The sequence below is a fragment of the Rhinatrema bivittatum genome, chromosome 2, assembly GCF_901001135.1.
Source record: "Rhinatrema bivittatum chromosome 2, aRhiBiv1.1, whole genome shotgun sequence".
Lineage (NCBI taxonomy): Eukaryota > Metazoa > Chordata > Amphibia > Gymnophiona > Rhinatrematidae > Rhinatrema > Rhinatrema bivittatum.
The window spans coordinates 340,166,963-340,194,147 of NC_042616.1; the positions used below are offsets into that span (position 1 = coordinate 340,166,963).

The 27,185-nt window shown below is 40.7% G+C and overlaps 1 protein-coding gene across 1 annotated transcript in view; it reads right to left on the reverse strand.

Moving 5' to 3' along the window:
* The window catches only part of GALNT1 (polypeptide N-acetylgalactosaminyltransferase 1), a 487,294-nt gene that overhangs the window by 199,744 nt on the left and 260,365 nt on the right, over positions 1 to 27,185 (reverse strand). The window contains 1 exon segment of the mRNA XM_029589850.1: positions 7,110 to 7,317. Coding sequence (XP_029445710.1) covers positions 7,110 to 7,317 — 208 coding nt within the window.

Below are 27,185 nucleotides of genomic sequence, written 5' to 3' on the forward strand. Positions count from 1 at the left end.
GGTACCTCCCTAACATCCTCTTCAGTAAACACCGAAGCAAAGAAATCATTTAATCTTTCCGCGATGGCCTTATCTTCTCTAAGTGCCCCTTTAACCCCTCAATCATCTAACGGTCCAACTGACTCCTTCACAGGCTTTCTGCTTCGGATATATTTAAAAAAGTTTTTACTGTGAGTTTTTGCCTCTACAGCCAACTTCTTTTCAAATTCTCTCTTAGCCTGTCTTATCAATGTCTTACATTTAACTTGCCAATGTTTATGCTTTATCCTATTTTCTTCTGTTGGATCCTTCTTTTAATGTTTAAAGACCCACAATCATCAACCTGAATGAGTATTTAATGTCATCAGATTAATTATTTGATTTATATTCCACCCTTCAGTACTTCAAAACAAATTATGTTCAGGTACAGTTAGGATTGCCAGCTTTCAACTGTGAAAATTCTGAACACTTGGACACATGGAGTAAACTTTTCTCCTGTGTCTTCCACACAACTATTTTAAACTTTTATTACTTGCCTCATTATTAGAAAACTGTGCTCAAAGCAAAGTACAACTAAATGATCCCAAATATAAAAATACCAGCAACATCCCATTAGAACAGACAGGAAAATTCCCATTACCTTACAACTGCCACCTCCATCACTGGGAAAACTTGTCTTTTTTTTTTCTTTTTTACCTTATATGACACCCCTTTACCCCCATCACTGCCATTCCAGGCCTGAGGCAAGGATAATAGATGCTCTAGGCAAAGCTTAGAGTCTTGTGTGACCCCCTCTCCCCCACACACAAAAAATTACAGTATTTTTCACTCCATAAGACGCACCTAGGATTCAGAGGGGGAAAATTAAAAAAAAAAAAAAAATGGTGTGCTAAACCGGCTCTGTTCCCGGGCATCTGTGCGTCTTATGGAGCAAATTACGAGAGTGCATAAAATTTTTTTTTGTCCCCATTTTGTTTTCGGGTCTGGGGAGGGCCATTTCGGTCCACTTCCCAGACCAGAAAACTTTGTGGGAACCCCCACCCAAAAAAAAGACCCCATCCCAACCCTTTAAATTTAAACCCCCACCCTCCTGACCCCCCCCCCCCTCCAAGACCTTCCAAAAGTCCCTGGTGGCCCAGCAGGGGTCCGGGAGCGATCTCCTGCACTTGGGCCGTCGACTGCCAGTAATCAAAATGGTGCCGATGGCCCTTTGCCCTTACTATGTCACAGGGGCTATTGGTCGGCCTCTGTCACATGGTAAGGAGTAATTCATTTCAACAACAATTCACTCATTATTCAAACCACACTTCACCTGGTCACATAAATCACATATTTTTGTATTGTGATATGTGATTTAATGTGACCAGGTAAAGTGTGGTTTGAATAATTAGTGAATTGTTGTTGAAATTAATTTGGTAGTTTATTTGATAAAGTTCTTTCAAACGTATGAGATGGTATTTAATGATGTATGTTTTGAGGAGTTGTGGCTGACTACATTATATTTTTGTGGTGAGAATAGGATATTAAAGACCTTTGAAGTGGATAACTGGATGAGAAGTCTGATGTTCCCTGTATGTGAAGGATGGATAGATGACGCAAGTTGATCCCCTGATGAAACCGCTGGTGAAACAAGAGTCTCTTGTCGGGAATATTTTGAAATGTGAAAGAAGAATATAAGGGAATATTTTGAAGAGTAAAAGAAGAATATAAGGGAATATTCAAAAGAAATAAAGGAGGAAGTTGAAGTCCTAGATGATAATTAATGATTTTATATAAAAATAATTTGTGCAATATGTATTGTGATGTGTATTGTAATTATTTATTTTTTATTTAAATGCTTTTATATACCGATAATTATGTATGAATGTGAGGTGTGAATGATATTGTTACATGCTATGTGATATGTATTTTGATATATATACGTGATACGTGTTAACTTTTAAGAATATTTTGTTGTGAATTAATTTTGAAGAAAATAAATACAGGTATATGGTATGTGGTTACTTATGGGGCCTATTGTAACATGTGTTGGGTGTAGGCTTGGCCACCAGAAAGCATATGTAAACAATTACAATTAAAATACAGTATACCTCCTAAACAAAAACCACACCAACAGCCAGCACTCAAAAAATAAAAACCCTACTTGAAAAAAGGCATTACCGCAAATATTGTACCGGCCCTTAAGCACACCAATACACCTTTTAGGAGAGCAGAACAAGCCAAGCTGCTATAGATCCCCTCACAGAACTTACATGCTAGCAGAATGCCTCACTCACACATGAAGAATACAGACAACTCTCACCAAATGCAGAATAAAGAAACCATAACATATAAATAGAAACTTACAGACAAAAACTGAACTGGAAACTGTGACAAGCCAGCAAAAAACGGAAAAAACCCCCCAATTAAACCAAGAAATATAAAAATAGTGAAACCATTCAAATAAAAAGAATATATTTCAAAACAGTTGACAAATTGACTGATCCAATAATTAATAACATTAAAATAAAATAAAAAAATCAAACATCAATAAAACATTTCAAAACAGCAGACACATCAAATGAAGCCAAATAGTTAAAAAAAAAAAAATAGGGGTAAAAAATAATCCTAGTTCTACATACCTGGTAACTTTTTATTTCCAATTACCTGAGAACATCATGGATTAGTGGGGGAGAGGGAGAATGTACACTATCCTCTCTCTCGTATACACACATATATATTCATTCTCTCTCTCACACGTTGACTTTCATGCACACTCCTCTTTCTCACACACAAATACGCAGGCTCCCTCATACACACTGGCTTTCTCACCTTCCTTCACACATACTGGCTCTCACCCACACATACACAGGCACGCTCATGCTTACTGGCTTGCTCTCTGTCTCACACATTCACTAGTTGTCTGCCCTCACACACAAGCTCTAACATAGACACACACACAGGCTCTCACACTATCTGGCTCTCCCTCACATACATACACACAGGCGCTCATACTCAGTGGTTCTCTCTCCCTCACATATAAACACTGATTCTCTCTCCTTCATAGACACATCCAGGCACTCACTCACTCATACACACTTTCTCTTCCTCACACACACAGACTGTCTCACACTCACATATACACATACATACAGGCTCTCACACACACATATATATAGCCTCTCATACTCACTGGCTCTCTCTCCTTCCCTGATAAAGCAAGAGGGTAGGCTAAGAAAGCAGTTTGGGCAAAAATGTAGATTAGATGCCAAAATAGTCCAAGTGTAAACTTTATTTGAATGGAGACATGAACTGCCTGCTCTTGAGACACTTCTTTACCTGGAGTCTCTGTCTAGGCTGCAGCTCCTCCTGCCCAGTACCGGTGCCTTCAACTAAGTGAATACTACCATTACTGCCAAGGACAGCACTTCTTCTTATGCTTCTGTGGCACACAGGTAAACAACAGCTATTTGAACCGCACAGGCTATGGAGCCCTTTGTAGTTCAAACAGCTAATGTCTGAACTGTGAGTGGCAGGAACTATACAAGAGGTACCGCACAGGTCTTGGCAGTAGAGACAATGTTCATTTAGTTGATGGCACCGGCGCTGGGCAGGAGGAGGTTTTCAGACTGAATGGACAACAGCTGGATTGGAGGGATAAAATCCGGACATTTTCTGATCATTTTAGTCCTTCTGGATTTATAGTAGGTATTTCCTTATCCCCAGGGTGCTTACAATCTAACGGCCTCATTTACCAAGCATTTTTCCCATAGACACAGCAAGGTAGAAAAGCCTTAGTAAATCAGGCTGTAAATATGTATCTGAGGTAATGGAGGGGAAAGTGACTTGCCCAAGGTTATAAGGAGCAACAGTGAGATTTGAACCCTGGATTCCCTGGTTTGCAGCTCACTGCTCTAACCACAAGTCTGTTCCTGCACTAAAACAGCTGACAAAAAGTGATGGTGGTTGTCATTTTGACAACAGTGGCATTGGTGACCAAGATCATCAATACTGTTTTTAATGTTTTCATCAGCACAAATCAGGCAAGTGCAAAAAATATTTTTTGTATTCATATATTTTTACTGAATTCACAAGAATTTTTTATTAAGAGCTCCTGTGACTGCAGTCTAAATTTCTCTTTGAATTAATAAACTTTGGTGCTTCTCATCCCTCCCGATGTAACCTACGGGCAAAACATGTTGAGGGACGTGCTACTCTATAGTTCATCTAACATTTGGCAAAAGGAGATTCTGTAACAATAAATTTGTTTTGCATAAAGAGAGACATAGATTTCTTTCATTTGAATGGACATCATCTCACCACATTTCTCTATCTAATTTGACTTGTAGTGGTTTTTCCCATTATCTTCTGCCTTGGCTTATATACAATTTGAACATAACGATCTAGGAAGATACTATCACCAGATAATCTATCCATCAGTATCGCTACTTACATACACAAATCCTTAATGATCACGGTATGGGAGCTTTCCTTATCAGCAGCCATTTTCTGTTGTGATAGAGCGTTTTGTTTGGACCTTTTGACATTAAGTAACACTGCAAAGGTTGCTTTATTTTGTCCGATATTCCATTGCTATGACAGTTTTCTCTTCAGATAAGTATACAGAAGAGAGCAATTTTACTTAACAGGATTTACTGATTTTTTGTTTATTTGCTCCTTAGAGAGCAGACCAAGGGTCCATCAAGCTCAGCATCCTGTTTCCAACAGTGGCCAATCCAAGCCATAGGAATCTGGCAAGGTCCCAAAAACTAAGTCTACCCATGTTACTGTTGCTAGTAAGAGCAGTGGCTATTTTCTAAGTCAACTTAATTAATAGCAGGTAATGGACTTCTCTTCCAAGACCTTATCCAATCCTTTTTGAAAAACAGCTACAATAACTGAACTAACAACATCCCCTGGCAACAAATTCCAGAGTGTAATTGTGCGTTGAGTGAAAAAGAACTTTCTCTGATTAGTTTTAAATGTGCCACATGCTAACTTCATGGAATGCCCCCTGGTCCTTCTATTATCCGAAAGAGTAAATAATCGATTCACATTTACCCGTTCTAGACCTCTCATGATTTTAAACACCTCTATCATATCCCCCCTCAGCCGTCTCTTCTCCAAGCTGAAAAGTCCTAACCTCTTTAGTCTCTCCTCATAGGGGAGCTGTTCCATTCCCCTTATCATTTTGGTAGCCCTTCTCTGTACCTTCTCCATCGCAATTATATCTTTTTTGAGATGCGGCGACCAGAATTGTACACAGTACTCAAGGTGCGGTCTCACTGTGGAGCGATACAGAGGCATTATGACATTTTCTGTTTTATTCACCATTCCCTTTCTAATAATTCCCAACGTTCTGTTTTTTGTTTTTTTTTAACTGCCGCAGTACACTGAGCCGACAATTTCAATGTGTCATCCACTATGATGCCTAGATCTCTTTCTTGGGTAGTAGCTCCTAATATGGAACCCAACATTATGTAATTATAGCATGGGTTATTTTTCTCTATATGCATCACCTTGCACTTATCTACATTAAATTTCATCTGCTATTTGGATGCCCAATTTTCCAGTCTCACAAGGTCTTCCTGCAATTTATCACAATCTGCTTGTGATTTAACTACTCTGAACAATTTTGTATCATCTGAAAATTTGATTACCTTACTCATCGTATTTCTTTCCAGATCATTTATAAATATATTGAAAAGTACAGGTCCCAATACAGATCCTTGAGGCACTCCACTGCCCACTCCCTTCCACTGAGAAAATTGTCCATTTAATTTTGCTCTGTTTCCTGTCTTTTATCCAGTTTGTAATCCATGAAAGGACATCACCACCTATCCCATGACTTTTTACTTTTCCTCGAAGCCTCTCATGAGGAACTTTGTCAAACGCCTTCTGAAAATCCAAATACACCTCATCTACTGGTTCACCTTTATCTACATGTTTATTAACTCCTTCAAAAAAGTGAAGCAGATTTGTGAGGCAAGACTTGCCTTGGGTAAAGCCATGCTGACTTTGTTCCATTAAACCATGTCTTTCTATATGTTCTGTGATTTTGATATTTAGAACACTTACTACTTTTTTCCTGGCACTGAAGTCAGGCTAAGTGGTCTATAGCTTCCCAGATCGTCCCCGGAGTCCTTTGTAAATATTGGGGTTACATTAATGATAGGTTACAAATTTTTACTAATAGGTCTCAAATTTCATTTTTGAGTTCCTTCAGATCCCTGGGGTGTATACCATCCAGTCCAAGGGATTTACTACTTTTCACTTTGTCAATCAGGCCTACCACATCTTCTAGGTTCACCGTGATTTGGTTCAGTCCATCTGAATCATTACCCATAAAAACCTTCTCCGGTACGAGTATCTCCCCAACATCCTCTTCAGTAAACACCGAAGCAAAGAAATCTTTTAATCTTTCTGCGATGGCCTTATCTTCTCTCAGTGTCCCTTTATCCCCTCGATCATCTAACAGTCCAACTGACTCCCTCTCAGGCTTTCTGCTTCGGATATATTTAAAAAGGTTTTTACTGTCAATTTTTGCCTCTACTGCCAACTTCTTTTCAAATTATCTCTTAGCCTGCCTTATCTATGCCTTACATTTAACTTGCCAACGCTTATGCAGTATTCTATTTTCTTCTGTTGGATGATTCTTCCAATTTTTGAATGAAGATCTTTTGGCTAAAATAGCTTCTTTCACCTCCCTTTTTAATCATGCCTTTGTGCCTTTCTTCCACCTTTCTTAATGTGTTGAATACATCTGGACTGTAACATAATAATTAAAAGCAATGCCATACTGAGATATTCTTACTGATTTGACAATTTCTTTTCCTGTTGATTTTAACATAAAAAAGAAAAACTATCAATCTGGTTAATATTGACAGCTGTTTCAATGTATACATGACAGAGAAAGAGACCACTCTAGGTACCAAGTAAATGAGCTTAGATGAAGAAAGCCCTAGAATTTCAAATTATGAAACGCTCTTACAGAAGCAAGCACATTTCAGATTTAAGCTGACAGTGTGTGTTATTTTTAATTAACATTTCCTCTAAACAACCTTGCTTAAAAAAAAACAAACACAACAAAAACACACATGCAGTCTGGTTGAATTTCAAATGTCAGCTTCTAAATGACTATGCATAATTACCTGTCAAATTTGATCCGTGCCAACAGAGGTTCTAGCCACCCTACTGTACATTCACAATGAGCATCCAAAAAGGTGATGACTTGGCCTTTAGAAGAAGAAGCACCCCTCAATCTGGCTCTGATTAATCCCGAACGCTGCTCCATTCGGATCACATTAACTGGAACTTTGAACTTTTTCACATAGCTCTCCAGAGGTCTCTTCAAAAAATCTACAAAAAGATGATGACATCCAATTAATATTAAAAATCTCAGTTTCATTATGACTTAGAATAGTGAAATTTCATTTACATGAAGTTAATTCAAAAAGTAACTTGTTACATACAGGATGACTCTCAAAGTTAGAAAAACAAGAATGTTTTTTTTATATAATCCAGGAACAGCCAATGAATCCCAAACAATAAATCACAAACTTTCTTGGTTTGTGACTTAGCACTACAGCAAATATATGCAAACTGAAGGAGCAGAAAGTTATTTTGTTAAAGTGTTTACAGTTTTCTGTCCTTCCATGATCACTGAGGTTGGGTTATCACTTGAGTTCCCTGTGCAATCATCATACTGTTCCCTCTGTCAAAATCTTAAACATACTATTCTTCAGAGTGAGATCTTCTGCAAGAACCAATCTAACAGAGACTGACAGAGACCTGACAGATTTAATTACTATTTAATTTTCACAGATGTATAGTGGCAATACACAAAGATTATCCTGCCTTTCCATGGTTTTCTGCACAGATCACTGCTTATGGCTGCTGTATTTGAGTTTGATTTAAGACATTTACTGGACTAAAACTGCATGTTGGTTAATATTTAGTACTAAAAATACAAGAGTGAAAAGAAATTAAAGATAAAACTACTTCATTTCCATTTTATCTTACAGAAATATATTAAGAACATTAATGCTTTTTATAAATCTATAGTACTTTTAACAGTTGCAGTAAGACGGTTCAGCAGGCATATTTCAGTTATAACACCCTGTGTTACAAATTCCCCCCTAAGTCAGCAAGACATCCAATTTGAAAGCAAGATTATCCTCTAAAATGTTTTCATTTTTTTGTAAATATAATTGAAAGTTTAAGAAATAAATGCATTCAAACATTTTTAGTTGTGCAGGAGCTGAGTGAATGTGAAAAGGACAACTTGTATTTATCTTTCATTCCATACTTGCAGTATAATAGAAATCATACAAGTTAGGGGGGGAAGAACAGATCAAAACGAAGGATTGTCATCTCTCAATTGATGACCTACCCCTTGGGTTTAAAATAATTTGACAAAGTAATACACTTAATTGTCAATAATGAATTCACTTAAATTACTGAAAACCTGGGGAGAAGAACTTTGAATGCAAGGGATTTTGAATTATAAGTACTGATGCCACAAAACTCAGCATTGTGAAAGTTTCTTTGGTCTGCCTGGGAGACATTTCCCTCTGCCATGGGATATATTTCCCTTCAATTATGCTGGTGCATTCCCTCTGATAGATTATATTTTCCTTTTAAATGTCTTATTGCATAAACATGTTCTCACCATAAAAGCTTTATGACGACATCACCGTGATGTAACCCGAATCACAGAGAAGATAACTTTCTAACAAATGTATTCACATATGTGGCTGCAAGCAAACATATGTACAAATTTATGCAATGGACTGAAATAATGTATATCAATGCATTAAATGCATGTACTTTTCCTATTTTAATAATATATACACATATTTTGGCGCAAAAATAAAACTTAATCCTGTATATTGGGATATATATATGTGCATGCCAAGTAAATTACTTTTTATTGTTTAAATGCTTATATCAGATGGCATTAGTAGGTCACTATATCGTATCAACATGATCACTGAATCGCACAGTACCGGGTCTGTCAGCAAAACTGAATTCCGAGGCTGCAGACGTTTCGAGGGCTAAATGCTCTCTGCTTCAGGAAAACTGCTGGTCCTCCAAAGGAGAGATAGATGACATCCACTTATGTGGCTGAGTAATCCTTCTGGTCTTCAGAAAATGTTGAATACCCCAACTGTTATAGGACTTTTGGAATATAAAAGTTGATGTATTGCCTTAGCATTTGAGCATATTCATTTTTGTCCATTACCAGACAGGACTAATAGCTTTTCCCGTGTAATACAGTTAACAATAAATCCTCATTAGGCTTTGTTAACACCTAATCCTCTATATATTTTTACAAGAAAGAGTATAATGTAGTGTTAATTATAGCAATGGCTCTGACACTACTTTAGACAAGGATGCTATGAATATAGTTTTTTACTGTTTTAAGAATTCTGTAATATGGTCTCAATTAACAAGAAATTTAGTACAATTATTTTATGCACATTAGTTGGTGGTTTTAATCATTAACTCATAGCAAAGTTAATTGCTAGTACTGTAGAAGTCAGTTAAACAACAAAAATGTATTGAGTACACACAAAAGGAGGTCTTAAAGGCAAATATCCTTTATTTATATGTAGTCTTAAATTTGGATTTTAGTACATTGCTAATCACATGGTAAAACTGGCAACAACACAGAAATGTACAATAACTGACAATGTCCTTTGGCAGATGTTTGATTATCTACATATTCTCTGCCCTAATTTTTAATAAGGTCAGAATGACCATAACTTGAATGCAAAGAAATTCTGAATGAATGCTCTGTTTAATTTAATTTGAGATTTACAAGGCAGATAAAAGGCAGATAAAATTGGAAGGGTACACAGAACCATCTGACAAGTTACAAGTTAGAATCAAGAAACAAAGATATACACAACTTATTGATATAAGCGTAAAACAGTATGGTGAAATGGGGAGACAACTTTGTCGGGTATATCAAATTAATGTGACATCTGCAAGGGAAACATTGTTTTAAGTTGTGTTGGGTTTCATAGGCTTGACTATTACCCTGAGAGTCATAGTGAGGCACCTGGATGCTTAGCAAGGAGTCACTGCAAAATTTGAAACAGAAATAAGTCACCCTTATACAGAGTGTTTATGCTACCAACATGAGTTTAGCTACTTAATATATTGAGAAAGAATGGGCATAAGGTCAAAGAAGAGCATGGAATCCTCCATTGTCTACTGTATTGAAAAGCATACATTTCTATAAACAAACTACACATACATACACACATATATACATATGTCAATCACATAGTAAAATGACAGTCAAATGAAAAATAGTTAGCATATCATCTTTAAGCTACCTATAATGGTTTGACAAACTGAAAACTACCTGCATTCAATTTTTATATAATCAAACAAGCATTGATATCAGTATGCTACAGATATTTTGGGAAGAGAAAGAGGTAGGCACAAATACATTAAAAAAAAAAAAATGACAGTTCCCCTTTAAAGGCAGCTTTCCCACAAATAATCAGAGGGTAGCTTTAGTGCAGGGTAGGAAAAAAGACAGGTGAGCATATAACATTTATTTATCTATAATTGCCAACCTCCAAAGATAACATTCTAATGGAGTCAACAAACTTGAGACATACCTGGTCAGAAGAAGCTTATCTCAGGATCTAGCAATGTCACAACGTTGACATACCATTAAGTAGTGTTAAAGCCATCAAGCACCTTCAGCTCTTCAGAAAGTGATGTAAAATAACAGAATTGAACAAGAAATGGAGGGTAAGTTGCAGGACTATCTTCAGAGAAAAGCAAGTTTGCTTACCGTAAATGGTATTTCCGTAGATAGCAGGATGAATTAGCCATGCTGTCTGGGAAGCGTCGAGACCCGAAATAGGCGGAGTTTTCTCAGTGAGTCACAGAGCTTTCACTCTGTACAACTGCGCAGTGATCTTCCCGCGCGTTCCCCTCTTCTCCTCAGTTTCTTTGTAGCCAAGCAAGATAATAAAAATATATGTCCTTTGTGGGACTGTCTAGGGAGGAGGGAGGGATCGCATGGCTAATTCATCCTGCTATCTACAGAAACACCGTTTACGGTAAGCAAACTTGCTTTTTCCTGTCGATACAGGGCTGAATTAGCCATGCTGTCTGGGAGTCCCAAGTTCCCAGGTTATGTCCATTTGGCATGGTTTTATTTTTTTTAAGTTTAGGACAGCAACCCTTATGGTAGTAGACAGTCTCATTGGTTTTGAAGAGTCGACAAGACTGCTGTGCCCAACGCTGCATCAGAGGTCGCTTGCTGTTGTAGACAATAGTGTGATGTGAAGGTTATGGATGGACGACCAAATTGCCGCTTTGCAGATGTCCAGTAATGGAACCTTGTTCACGTGGGCAACTGATGCTGCAGTGGCGCGTATTTGGTGCACCTGAGGCTTCTTGTGAAGTTTGATCGTTTGTTGTAACAAAAAAGAATGCACATGATAACCAACTGGCGATGGTTCTCTTAGAGACGGGTTGACCAGGATCATTTGGATTAAAGGAAATGAAGAGCTGAGAAGGTCTCATAGGAGATTCAGTCTGTTTATAGTGAGATTGAGTCTGTTTATAGTGAGATTGAGTATGTTTATAGTAAGCCAGAGCCCGTTTACAGTCCAGTGAATGCAGAAGCTTTTTGCTGTCAATGGTATGAGGCTTTGGCATGAAAATGGGAAAAGTGATGGTTTGATTTAGATGGAAAGCGGAGACCACCTTTGGTAGGAAGGTGGGGTGAGGACGAAGGGTAACCTTGTCGTGATAGAATTCCAAATAAGGAGAGTAGTGAACTAAGGCCTGTAATTCACATACTCTCCTAGCTGATGTGATGGCCACCAGGAATACTGTTTTCCATGATAGGTATGAAATGTGACTGGTGTCCAATGGTTCAAAGGGGGGTAGCATTAGCTGCTCCAAGACAATGTTCAGATCCCATGGCACAGGTGGTTTTGTCACCGGTGGTCAGAGGCGGAGCATGCCTTTCATGAATCTGAAGATCAAGGGATGATTACAGATTGGGAGGTCATTGTGAGAGTGATGAAAAGCTGCAATAGCACTGATATGCACTTGAACAGATATGGTAGCCAAACCCTCTTGGTAAAGTGAATGAAGATACTCTAGTAGCTGTGTGGCGGTGGCTGAGAAGGGATCTAGATTCCGTGGCTTATACCACATCTGATAGCGATGCCATTAGCCAGCATAGTTACACCTGGTTGAAGGCTTCCTGGATGCAAAGAGGATATCTTCTACTTGCGAAGATAGGCCTAAGTGGTTTAATATTTGCCTTTCAATCTCCACACCGTGAGATGGAGGGAGTGATTCATTAGATGGAAGAGGGAGCCTCCTTCCTGTGTTAGAAGCTGCGGATGGTTCTCCAGTGGTATTGGAGGACGTATGGAAAGTCTCATGAGATACGCATAAACCATGGTTGTCTCGGCCATGCTGGAGCTATGAGGATCATGTCCGCTATGTCGTGAATGCATTTCTGAATTGTCCTTGATATTAGTGGAATGGGAGGATAGGCATACAGTAAAGCCAGTCGTCCATGGGATGAGGAAGGCATCCAGGGCATGTTGAAGTTTGCTGGGGTAGATGGAGCAAAAGACTTGCGTTTGATGGTTGATTTCCGTGGCAAAGAGGTCGATTGTTGGGAAGCCCCACTGATGGAAAATGGTGAGGGTCATATCTTAATTTAAAGTCCATTTGTGTGGGTGAAAAACCCTGCTTAGGTGATCCGCTGTTATGTTGTCCAGACCCGGAAGATAAGTGGCCTGGAGGGATACCTGGGCCATATTCACCCATTGGAGTACGCGAATTGCTTCTCGACACAGTGTCCATGAACCGGACCCTCCTTCTTTATGTAAAACATGGCGACTTGGTTGTCGGTGTACACCATTAGATGTTTTCCGTGGACTTGAGAAGAGAAAGTTTGAAGTGCTCTCCAGATTGCCCGTAGCTCTAGGAGATTGATTTGGTACATGGATTCCTGAAGAGACCAAAGTCCTTGAGTTTTTAAATCGTTGAGATGAGGTGGCAATCTGAAGGGCGCTCCTGAGGATAGGTTGTTGGGAGAGAGCCACCAATGAATGTCTGCTTTCATTGGTTTGGTGAGCTGGACCTTGTGGTTTAGGGAGTGCAGGAACTGCGACCATTGAGCTTTTAGGCCCCAACCATGCTCCCCGTGGAGTGAAAAGGAACATTGTGATGACAGCATCCACTGTACCACTAGGCTCTGGTTATGGCATGGTGGTGGGTGGCGTTCTATGGTGTTGCCCCCTCCAAGAGGCTGGACAAAGCCCTTGAAGTTGTGTCAGGAATGGCTCACCAGTATTTCCCTCATGGAATGGCAGCAGCAAAGTCCATGGTGACCGGCTGTGCCCATGGAGATCTGCAGTAGTGTCCTGCAGCATCCAACCACGTCCCCAGCTGCCCACTGTGATGACGGCACCTGTAAGTCCAATAGTGTTCTCGCGATCACCAACGATGGATCACATCAAGGGCACCAATGCTGTACCCAGGGCTTTGTCGGCGCTTGACCATGTCTTGATTAGTTTGACGGTATATAGCACCATCCCCACCACAGGCACCTGCAGACATCGATAACCTGGTGGCACCGATAAGAGACCACAGTATCCAAATGCATCAATGGACCGGCAGCAATCAAGGATGCCAGGGGCACCTGCAGGTAGAGGCTCTGCAGCCCCAACACAGCCCCAACATCTCATTGGTGCCCAAAGGAACAGATGACTGCCAGCATCATCGACGGTTTCCCTTGGCTCACCTATCATCTGAGGTCATTGATGCTGCAAGCTCAATGGCGCCCTCACCAGTTGCTATGGCTGTCGATAGCTTCACTGGAGTTCATTAGCAACGAAGGTGCACAAATCCAGGTGGGGCCTCCAATGCCCCCGATCCTAGTAGCTCAGGCTCCCAAGATCGTTGGTATCCTTGGTGACCGATAGCCATAAGCCAGTGATAGGACAGCAGGATGCCCCTCAGTTACCTGTCAGGACACTGCAAGGAGCCTGGAGGGCACGGGACCACCGTGCCTGGATGCCTCAGCGTCCTGGGATGCCTTGAGTGGATGGTGACCTCAATCCGTCCAAGGCCAAAACCCCTGCCTACTGATGGCTTCAGTGGCACTCGAGGGCTCTCAAGAGCCCTGGCAGTCAATGGCCTTGAGAAGCACCAGGGCGCTCAACGGTGAGCTCAGTGCCTCGCTAATGGTGCTCGACCTCGTTGACAGCGGGAATGAATGGCATTGGTGGTCAACACACCTGATGGCCTCCATGATGGTCCTGCACATTGATGGCATGGAGGGTGTTGATGGTAAAGAGTTAGCTCCTTACCACGATGGCCTCGAGGGTGTCCAAGGCATCGAGGGCATGCATCTCAATGACATTGAAGGCAGCCACAGATTCAAAGCCATGTACTTCGACGGCACTGAGGGTGGCCATGCACGCACCTCGATGCTACTGAAGGCCCCAGGGGCATCGATGGCTCCAGGGGAATCGAAGGCATTGAGAGAGACCATGGCGCTCGATGGCTGTCCTGGTCCCCGATACTAGAGGTTGAGGATGCTGCTCTGTCACATTGAGGCCCAAGGGGCTCGATGACTCCAGTGCAATGAGATGATGCCTTTGGAACATAAGGCCCTTATGGCATTGAGGGCAGTCATGCACCTCAATGGTATTGAGGGTGCCCTGGCACCTCAACGGCGTCCAGGGTGACCATGGTGCTCAATGGCAGTCCTGGTCCTTGAAGTGATCCTGACATTGAGTCATTAAAACAATGGTGCTCTGGTTACAGATGTGCACAGGCAACCATTTCTAGGCATGGTACCAAAGGTGCGGCACCAAGTTGCTTGCCCAGGCTCCTGCTCACTCTCTCTCTCAATGAGACTGAACTGCCATCACAGGCAAGCAGGAGGGGAGGCTACGTCATCCAACACTCCTGCCCATGGAGACTAATTGTTCTGAATGTGGGGAGGATGAGCTCTCCCCCCCACAGAAATGGTGTGGTCCTCAATCTCTTCAATGTCTGAACCTCCATCGATGCTGATCGATTGGTGAAATGACCTGGAATTCCTGCCCGAGTCAAACTCAGGCGAGTCCCCAGGCTCAGCGGCCTACATGGTTCAACCATGGACTACATTAAGTCAATCCTGCCAGCACCTGACAAAGGTACAAAAACAGACAAAGCAAGGAGAGAACACAGATATTAAACTGCAGGTGCAGTAATAGACTCTGCCAGACTGCACATCTAAGGTCTGTCATGCGGCTGACAGTGGAAAGAAGAGGGAAAAAGGAAATGAAAATAAAATTCCTGTAAGGGAAAAGAAAAATACAGCTGCAGCTCTAGAAAAATCACTTACAAAAACTGCGAGAAGAGAGCAAAGCTGAATACCGTGAAACACACGGCTCGCGGAAAAAAAAAAAGACTGGGGGACTCTTCCTGGGGGCAAGGTGATGGCTACAGCTCAGTAGGGCATGCTTTAAAGTTCTAGAATCTTTGAGATCAAAGTTCCGGACCAGGGCTCCATCCGATGATGTCACCATGTGTGAGGACAACCACCCTGCTTGTTCTCTTAGAAGCATGTTAAATAACATAGCAGACAGAATTAACAATTAAGAATTGTCTGCAAAGCACAGCACCAACAAAGGTACAACAAAACAGGATATGGAAAACAATCCTTGTGCTTTATTTTGCTAACATATAAATAAATTTGTGGGGTAAGACTGGGCATTACCTTGATAATTCCTGAATTGCAAACCTGGAAATCCAATAAGAAACAATGTTTAAACAATGCTGGTGAATGTGTGGATACATTTCCTTAATAGAGGCAAAACTAAGGTTGACAAATGCTGTCATAGCTTGCATAGCATCAGCTTAGATAAGCTCCCCCAAGTACAAACCTGATGGGCATAATGAGAATAAGAAATACAATCCACAATAAGGAGGACTGCTGGCCTTGTTATCAAACAAACAGCTAGCTAAACTTCCTGAGGATATTAACTTCTCAAACAAATACTACAATTTCTTTGCAGTCTAATTTTTGGCTAAGAGCTTTTTTCCCCAACTGTTGCCTTCATTCAGTAAATTAATTCATATGTTAAAGATCTATTTTGAGACATGCAAAAGTCCTCACACTTGTATATTTTTCACTTTATTGTCTAAAAAGTACAAGTCAAAATGCATTACAGTGGGAGACTGACATACTCTGCACTTTTTTTCATAAAAGAATTATAGAAAAATTGCAGAAGTAATTAATTTAAGAAGTAGCCTTGATTACATAAACCTTTATACCCCTTGATGCAATATTTAGTGGAAGCCCCTTTTGAAGCAATAATAGCCATGACGCCTTTAGATAAACATCTACCAAGTTTGCACAGCAAGATGGTGCAGTTTTTGCTCATTCTTCTTGGAATCAGATGAGGTTTGTGGAGTTATCTTGAAATTGTTGAAAGGTAGCATCTTCCCCCAATCTTAGACAGACTTCTGTGGCTCTTCTAAAATAATCTTAGGTATCACAGTGACCTTCCGCATCCCTCCAAACTCAAGGCCACTGAGTTTAAAGGGATGGCCTAATCACAATAGTGTTTTGATGGTGCCAAACTTTTTCCACTTTACAATGATGGAACTGACAATATACCAAAGGATATTCAAATACAATGAAATTTTCTTATAGCCTTCCCGCAATCTGTACCTTTTGAATAACATTATCCTGTAGTTCAAATCAGCAGCTCCTTGTTTAATCTTTGCTTCAAATTCACGTCATACTGCAGAAACAGTTTGATACTTCATCCTGGAACATTCAAAGACTTATGCAATCAAGACTTTTTGTTTTTATTATTTTTGCAATGTGTAGCATATGCTGTACAGATGAGTGAAACAAACTCCTACTTTAATGCATTTTGATTTATATTTTTAGACAAAAGAATGGAAAAAATGTGCAAGGGTGTGAAACTTTTATAAGGCACTGAATATGAATGATTGATTTACTCATTGTCCCCTAAAGCCCTATCTGAAGTCCCACATCTGATATCTTAGTTGTCATAGTCGACATTCAAGGTTGTAGGTCATGACACCAGAAGAGAGTATCATGTCATTGCATAGTTAAACTTTTTGCCTCACAAGTGGGGTAAATGTTTGAACATTACCTTTCTGAATATATAGTTGGATTGTCCTTAAAGGAGAACTGCCATCAACTCATAAGAAACCTAAAAAAATATCATACTGGCTCAAACCAAAGATCCATCAAGCCCAGCATCCTGTCTGAAAGTGGCCAATCCAGGTCACAAGGACATGTCAGGATAACAAGAATAGATCCAATCCTTCTTGATGATAAAAAGGGATAAGCAGTGGCTTTCCCACTCTACAATGCTAATAATGGTTCATGGATTTTTCCTCCAGGAGATTGTTCAAGCCCTTTTTAAACCCAGCTACACTAACTGCTTTCACCATGTCCTATGGCAAAATATTCCACAGTTTAATTGTCCACTTAGTGAAAAGATACTTTCTCCAAATTAATTTTAGACGTGCTACTTATTAGCTTCATGGAGTGTCCCCTAGTCCTAGTACTATTAGAAAACAAAGCAGAGTTGCTTCTCTGTAACAGGTGTTCTCCAAAGACAGCAGAATGTCAGTCTTCACACATGGGTGACATCATTAGATGGAGCCCGGCACAGAAAACTTATGTCAAAGTTTCTAGGACTTTGACTGAAGCTCGGTGAGCATGCTCACGCATGCAATATTCCACACATCCACACAGGGTCCCTTCAGTCTTATTTCATAAAATTAAGAGTAATACATAAAATAATGAGAAAACCCATGTAGTGGAAACCCAACTCCGCAGGGTGGCGGGCAGGTTTCGTGAGGACCGACATCCTGCTGTCCTTGGAGAATACCTGTTATAGGTAAAGCAACTCTGCTTTCACAGAGGACAAGGAGGATGGCAATCCTCACACATAGGTGAATCCCTTCCTACATGTTGACCCCACATATAAAAGGGGACAAACAAAACACCAAAATAAGTGCCAATGGGCACAACAACTAGTTTTATTGATAATTCGGGGGGGGGGGGGGGGGGGGGGAGCAGCCTGAACAGAAAAAAACTGGCCCTCAGTGGGAACAGAGTTATGTTCCACAGGACAGATTGGCCATCCCTATCCAGACAGTAATACAATGTGAATAAATGGATGGAACACCATGTCACAGCCCTGCAGATTTCCTCCATGGGGACTACTCACAAGTGGGCCACTTACGCTGCCACGGCTCAAACAGAATGAGGCTTGACATGAGCCCCAAGATGCAGTCCCAACTGGGCAAAAAAAAAGGAGATGCACTCTGTAAGACAATTCAAGAGCGTTTACTTGGCAACTGCGATCCCCAACTTTTTCTGATCAAAAGTAACAAAACGTTGGGGGCGCTCTCGAGCAGCGACCAAGATGGCTGCCTGAACTTGAAGCTCCGTCCATCCTCTCTCTCCTAAATTTGGGGAAACAGCGACTACAGAGACGAATTCGCTACCGTTTTGCCATTTTCAAGTGGCTATCGTATGGCTACCACCAAATCGGGAAAAATTGAGGTGGCCTTTGCGGTGGCCTCAGGATCTAAAAGGGCTAAGCAAGATCCCCCTTCGCCCAATAAGGCCCCACCGCCTAAGGTAATGGCGTCAGCTGATTTGGTCTTTACCGAACTTAAACAGCTCAAAGAATTAATTCAGGTTAACACTGATGCTACAACCGCTATTTGCAGCAACTTACAAACCATGTCCGCGCGGATGGAAGTTTTTCAAACCAGGCTTGATGATGTTGAAACTCAGGTTTCGTCATTGCTTCTGGTTACTGCGCACATCCCACGCCTCTCTAAAGACATGGAAAAATTACAACAGGATATCGAAGATCTTTCAAACCGAAACAGATGGAATAATATTAGAATCTTGGGTATTCCGGAAGGCACGGACATAATCGTGTTTCTGCTTCAAATGATCCCTGCAAGCCTACAATTGGAATTTGAGAGACCCTTCGAGTTGCAACGGGTGCACAGGATCCCTTCGAGGCCTCTACGGATCTCAAAATATCCTCGGCCAATTATCTTTAAAGTACTACAATACCCTCAAATGTTGGCGATCTTTGCAGCAGCCAGAACCAAAGCACCCCTACAATTTCAAGGTCTATTCTATTCGTACCTGACCTGGAAAAATCCACGGCCGATAAGCGCAAGGCCTTTCTGGCGCTTAGGCCCCGTTGGCAGAAATTGGGTGTGAAATACGGGCTGCTATACCCTGCACAAATGCGGGTCACATGCCACAACCAGATGAAATTATTTCATCATCCAAAGGACCTTGACGAGTTTCTGCTTTCGCTTGAACATGACTCATCTATGATTACCTGAATGCAGACATTAATTACTTTCTTTTGCCTCTTTTAGAACTGCAAGTCTGCTACCTGCACGGGACTGTTTACTGGAAGCGAATACCAACCCTTTAACCCTTTGCATTATTTTCTTCAGTTATGCCATTTTTATGGTCCCTGAGACGACATCATGGCGACTCTTCACAGAGAATGAAGGAATTCTCTTTTTATAATTTGATGAAGGTTAATGCACCACAATATGATTTGGTCTTTTCCCCTTTCACTATATATATTTAAGCGACCCGACTTAGGAGCGGAGTGGCGATCTCGGGCTGCCCATGGTCTGCCTAGAGGTTCTTTATTTGCCTATTTTTTCCCTCTATTCCGCATTGCCTTTGGCATTGCAAGGTTTCAACATCACCATGTTTTTTTTTCCTTTTTCCTTTACTCAGATTTTAATTTTTCTTCTTTTATGTTCTTTTCACGCTTATCGCTCTGTTTTTTTGTAAATGTTTTGATCTTCCTTACAAGCAGAACCCTTATCTCATACCTCTGTATCACTGAGAAATGGATGCATACAGAATGCTTATTATCAACCATTGGCAATCACTGAACTGTTTGTCATACTTATGGCGTCTAATCTATCATTTAACCTCGTTTCTCTGAATGTCAATGGCTTCACGCACAAAATCAAAAGAAAAAAGATTGACATATCTACAATCTTTACATGCAGATATTGCTCTACTCCAAGAGACACACCTGTCAACATCAGAAGCACTTAATCTTAAGCAACAATGGGTTGGCCAGGTGTATTTTAGTCCAGCAATTCATAAGAAAAGAGGCACCGCCATTCTGCTCCATAAAAGGCTAGCAGCCACGGTTACACACCAAGCTGCGGAAATTGATGGGAGATGGAATCTTATCCAAGTTACTGTTCACAAAGAATTATTCACCATTCTTAACATTTACGCTCCAACTGCAGATGACCCATCATTTTTTCAGAATGTTTTTGCACACCTCTTAGCCATGGATTCCTTATATTGTCAAGAAATCCGTTATTCGGCCCTCTCTCTCTAAATCTTGCAAGATGCTTCAACATCTCATGAACACCTTTGGGCTGTCAGATCCCTGGCGTTTACTCAGCCCCACGGAAAGAGACTATACTTTCTACTCCTTTCCTCATTCATCTTACTCACGCATTGACTATTTTTGACCTCGAATCAATTGGTTTCCAGAATCAGTACAGCCTCTATTTTTATTTTTTTTATTTTATTTAGCATTCGTTTATATACCGAGGTATAGCAGACATTGCCTTCACTCCGGTTTACATTATAACAAACCAGTTACATTTAAATCCATAACAGTATAATAGAAATTGAATCAGAACAATAACTTAATAGTAGACAATGAATACAATATACATTAGATAAATGACTTTATACAAATCTTGTAGGGGGACGGTTGATACCATAACAAAAATGAGAAAGGTTTCCGTGAGTCGGGGCGGTTGTCGAAGAAGGGGGATTGCTAGCATAAAATGGATCGCGCAGTGGATGTGATCAAAGATTTATGCTCTGCTGTCATTGGGTGAGCAGTCATTGCAAGACTGTGTGAGTAGCCAAGTGTGGGGATTGTGAGCTTTGCCAGCAGGCCATTTCGGGGTTTAAACACTAACTTCCCTTCTCCCTGACCTATGCGCTGAATAAAGCATTACTTGTGCTTAAGCCTCTCTGCCTAGGAGAGGATACCTGACTGTAATGTATTTCTCTAGCTTATAATTAACCCTGATTGCCTGAAAGAAAAGCTAGTTGCCCCTAGTCAGGGGCAGGACAAAGACAGGAGGTATAGAATTCAGCAGCCAATGAAATGATCCGTACACACCCCCTGAGCCAAGCCAATAGTGTAGAGTCACGTCTGTTGCTATGTGGAAAGGAGCCAATCATGTGATGACACATCATCCGCCTTTGTATGAATGTACAATAAAAAGAGCACCCTTGGGAGTGCTCGGCCCCTCTTTTCCTGCCTGCCTGATGCGTCTTCATTGCCTCCATATTCAACATCTGGTGATCCCGCACGTGATATACTCCATGCTTATTTCGGCTGGTCATAGCTTAGGTGCGCACCGTACAGCAGATTTGCAATCGTAAGTATTTTTAAAGTACTTTTTAGTATTTTTTAAGTATTTGTCAGCAAGTTTGTTCCCCACATTCGTGAGCATGGGAAGTGATTTGTCTGTACAGCAAAGGCTACATGCCAGAGAGCTGCAGAAAATCATCAAGAATCTTTATTTCATCACCAGAAGACAAAAAGCACAAATCAGCCTGGGGGACTTAGAAAAATTAATAAGTGAAATAGCTTGCCGTTGCCCCTGGTACTCAGAGGCGGGAACTCTGAATATCCAGGACTGGATTTTAATAGGCAATAGTCTTCATATGGCCCCAAGGGCCCCCATAAAGCAATTATTAATCTAGCAAAAATGTACAGAGGCCATAGAATACATAGAAAAAAAAAGTTTCAAGACAGCATTTCCAAACCATGTGCTTTTAGAAGCAGGTAGACTCAATCAGAATACCCTTCCCCCATCTTATTCACAAACTCCCTCAGAGACAGCAAATTCTTTGTGTCTCTCCATACCCACACCCAAGCCCATTCACACTTCTCCGCCTTCTATAGAAAAACAACCCTTGAGCACAATTAAGCCACAACTTGGCCTGTGCACAGAATTTCCCCAGCAACAGCAAAAAGAAAACCTAACAGGAAAAGAATTATTAGGACTGCAAGCCTTTCCCATCACAGAAAAGACCAATGAACTAGGGGGGACAGAATATGAAATAGAACATCTGGGGACACACACTCACAAGGCACCGTCCCCTACCATGGCTCCTGTGGCTTCCTCTACGTCCACCTCAGAGAGAAGGCCCCTGGAGACTGGGGACGCTGAAATCAGAAAAGCTAGCCTCCCTCCACCTTACCCCCAGTTGCCATTGCCTGAGACAGTCATTGATTCTGCATCACCAATTTGTCCAGGTAAATTACCATCTCAAACCGCTGCTCCCGGTAACCACCTAGAGCAAGTGAATGAAAATCTCATAAAGGAGGAATTATTGGAAGGGATTCAAGCCTCTCCCATTACAGAAAGGAACAAAGAACTAGGTGTGGCAGCAATAGAGTTGAGTGCCGCCCGGAGTGCCATGGGCAGTGGCTATGCCCCCAGGTCTTCAAAGAAATCAGCGTATAAGACCTTGGGCCAGGCAGCTGCACTCCTGCGTTACAAGCAAAGAAAATATCAATATGAAAAAAATGATTTAATGAGACAGTACAATGACCTGTTACAAACCAGACTACACCTAGTGCTGGAGCAGACACAGCAGACTTGGAAAAAAATATTTCTTTTGGTCTTTGATATTCAGTTACAAAAAATCTGCATACTTTGAGAGTATTTCCCCCACACAAAGTGTATGCAGAACCTTATGTTATAACTGTACTGAAACTTGACCAATTACTGTGTAAATTTCATGTGAAAATTTCCCTTTTGCAAAGTTAATTTGGCTCACATTTAAAATGACTCCATTTCTCTGAGATTTAAGTTTATAGCTTGAATTGCCAGCGCACAGAACTTGTATTTTTATTGTAATTTTCCCTATAGGAGAAAGACAGAATCTGTTTGCAAGAGATCAGCAAGTCCTTGCCAGTCATTGTCTCTGATTGTTATCTAAATTGTTAAACAATACTGTCTTTCAGTTCCTATTGACTGAAGGATTAATTCGTTGGGTGGAGTTCTCTGCTCTGTTTCTTTTCTTTTGAGAAACCCTGTTCCTCCCCCTCTTACTAACTCTTGATTGCTACTCATGGGTGGGGGGGGGGGGGGGGGGGAAGAACTTTTGAAAAGAAAAAACTGGACTTAGTACTGCAGTTTCTCTCACTAGTTTATAACTCTGATACATTTCTTGATACATTTCTTTAAAACTGTGCTTGCAGCTTTCAAAGGGGGGCACGAGACAGATCAGATCTCCTGCTGATCCAAATCTTTTCCCTCAACCTTCAATGCTTTCCTACACTAGCCCTTCATCTGTTGTTAATCTTTTTAATACTTTCAAACTTCTTTAATACTGAACTGAAATTACTGAACAGTGTGTTTAATTTCCTATTCTAATAATTATATGAAGAAATTGTATTCTGATATTCCACATTGAATTTAAGCTCAGAGTATTATTGATTGCAACCTGGAACAATAGTTGCAATCTATAAAGTAATGATGGTGTCTCCACTAGGAGGCGCTATGCTATTCTACAAGTTATATTATATTATTATTTTAATAATTCTGTTGTATACTAGTTTTTATTTTTCAGGCCTACAGTCCTCCTGACTTAAGGAAACTTCAGTTTTATTTTCTTTTTCACAAATTTTTACAGAATTCTGAACCTTAAAATTTTTACTGACAGAGGTTGCTACATATAAAGCAATCCCTCCCAAGCCTTTTCTTGCAAATCCAAATTGATTTTATTAAATTGAATAATAGAATTGATTTATCCAAGGTTAAGAAAGTAAGAATTTCACTTTAATCCTTACCTTAGTAAATTTTTTGCTGTATGCCAGTTTTTAATATTTTCCAGATTGACAGCCTTCCTGCCATGAGGAGATGTGAAGATGAACACTTTGCAGCTTATTTTAACATTTTTCAAACATTTTTCTAACACCTTTTGACTTTTGATCCTTGATCTAATTTTGTTTTTGATACCTTTTTGATAAGATTTTTATCTCAAATTATGTGTTATCTGTTGTCTGTCTTGATGCCAAGAAGACTATGAATGAATATTTGCAGGATGGATGAATATGTGTCAGTTTTGTGTGAATGAATATTTGCAGAATGAAAATGAATGTGTCAGTCTTGTCTAACATATGTTTAATGTAATGTCTAATATACTTGTCATTTGTGATTCAGCTTACTGCAAATGACTTTTCCTTTAAACGATTAATTTACATGTATGCTATTTTACTGAATGAAAATTGATTACTGCATAAAAACTTTCTTGATAATGGGACTACCCTCTGTTCTGAAAAATGGCTCTACTTACTGCAGCCATTCCTTTGCATGAATTTTGTCAATAATTGAACATTAAATACTTATTTGGCATCCCCTACAACACCACAGGGCAAGCCATTGTGGAGAGAGCCAACCATACCCTTAAGAGCTCTTGACAAAACAAAAACAAAAAGGAGGGAATGAATGCCCCTGGACTTCCCACTAAACAGGATTGGCTGAACAAAGTATTGTTCACATTAAATCATCTAAACATATCAAATTTAAGACCACAGCCATGGATAATCATTATGGGACTAGGGTTAGTCACCCACAGCCATCAGTATTGTATAGAATATTTAATGTCTGGTACGGTCCCGTTCCCTTAAAATGGGGAACGAGAATATGTTTCTCTGCTTGCTTCCACAGGTATCAAGCCGTGGAGAGATGGAAAGGTGTCCAGGTCTACAGGACCCGATCACCAACTTCTCCCTGAGCCTCCACAGTCCTCAGAAGGACAGAGACCGGACTCCTCGCAAAAAGCAGCACCACATGACCTGGAGACAGATCAAGGCCCTATCCAACCAATCTGCACAACTCTTAGAACAGCAAGGCCTTGAGAAAACTCCAGAGAATTTATTAGCCACCTTTTCTTGCCTGAATGCCAACTCATTAACAATTGTGTTCTGCACCCTCCTCCTTTGCCTTATTTCTCCAGCTATGGCGATTTCAGAACAAGGACTCTGACAGAACAACATGTACATCCTCGATGCACAGAACTTTTCACACCTGTTGAATCGAACAGACTGTTGGATCTGCACACACATGCCAACCCATGCTGTGGAGAACTACTGATGCATGCTGTACCATTGTACCCATGTGGGGATTGTGAGCTTTGCCAGCAGGCCATTTCGGGGTTTAAACACTAACTTCCCTTCTCCCTGACCTATGCGCTGAATAAAGCATTACTTGTGCTTAAGCCTCTCTGCCTAGGAGAGGATACCTGACTGTAATGTATTTCTCTAGCTTATAATTAACCCTGATTGCCTGAAAGAAAAGCTAGTTGCCCCTAGTCAGGGGCAGGACAAAGATAGGAGGTATAGAATTCAGCAGCCAATGAAATGATCCGTACACACCCCCTGAGCCAAGCCAATAGTGTAGAGTCACGTCTGTTGCTATGTGGAAAGGAGCCAATCATGTGATGACACATCATCCGCCTTTGTATGAATGTACAATAAAAAGAGCACCCTTGGGAGTGCTCGGCCCCTCTTTTCCTGCCTGCCATGAAACCTGCCTGATGTGTCTTCATTGCCTCCATATTCAATACCAAGCTTTAAGATCTTTTTTAAAAGATTTAAAGTTTTCTTGCGAATTGAGGTGATGAGGTAGCGAGTTCCATAATTTTGGGCCGACGATGGAGATGGCTCTATTTCTTGTGGAGGATAGTTTGGCTTGTGGTAGTGAAGGAACATCCAGCTGAATTTTATATGTTGACCTTGTTGTACGTGATGATTTATGTAAATGTATAATATTGTCCAGGGCAGTGTAGTCTGCTTTATGAATTGTCTTGTGTAGGATTGTGAGGATTTTGTACTCTATTCTTTTTTCAATCGGTAGCCATTGTAAGTTGTAGAGAACTGGGGATATGTGGTCGGATTTTCTTTTACCAGTCAGGACTCTGGCAGCTGCATTTTGGAGTAACTGCAGTGGTCTTAAGGTTGATTTAGGAAGGCCTATTAGAAGGGAGTTGCAGTAGTCCAAACTGGAGAAGATGAGGGCTTGAAGAACGGTTCTGAAATCCTGGGGGTGGAGCAGCGGTTTTAGGTGTTTGAGTATTTGAATTTTGTGGAAGCCTTCTCTTGTTCTTGTTGTGATGCGTTTTTTGTAATTTAGCTCATTATCTAGCCAAATACCAAGGTCTTTAACGTTGTCTTTAAGTTGAATTCGAATGTTGTCAAATTGGAAGAGTGGAGTGGATGTTGTACCAGAGTTTTTTCTTGCAATTAGAATACATTCTGTTTTGCTCATATTTAAGCATAGTTTTAGGTTGTTTAGTAGCTTTCGTATTGCATCAAGGTGTGAGGCTGCTTTTGACATTGCGTCTTCTAAGGACGAATTTATAGGAATGAGAAGTTGTATGTCATCAGCATACATGTAGAAAATGATGTTAAGGCTTGATAGGAGTTGGCATAAAGGTAGAAGGTAGATATTAAAGAGAATGGGCGATAAAGCCGATCCTTGAGGAACTCCTGTTTCCAGAGGGATGGCCTCAGATGAAATGCTGTTGTAGGAGACTTTGAAAAACATGTTTTTAAGGAAAGAGGTAAACCAGTTAAGGGTTTTTCCAGCAAGCCCGATGAATTCCAGGCTAGAAATAAGCCTTTTGTGGTCCACTGTGTCAAAGGCTGCTGACAGATCGAGGAGGATCAGAAGGTGATCTAGTTTGTTATCGAAGCCTCTTAGTAAGGTGTCAGAAAGATTGAGTAGAAGGGTTTCTGTACTGAGGTTTTTCCTAAAACCGTGTTGTGTGGGAAATAGTATTTTGTGGTCGTCAAGATGTTCGTTTAGTTGTTTCAGAACATACTAGTCTCAGATCATGCAGCAGTGCTACTGCAATGCAGCTTGCAATTTTCTATCGCACAGATCGTCAGTGGCACTTCAATCCCACTTTACTGACTGATCCGAAATTCACCAAGATGCTCCATATCAAAATTTCAGACTATTTTAAGTTTAACAACGATCCTGAGATAGTGGCTTCATCTCTATGGGCGGCTTTTAAAGCTACAATACGTGGTGATATCATCAGTTATTCTATTCATCAGAGGAAA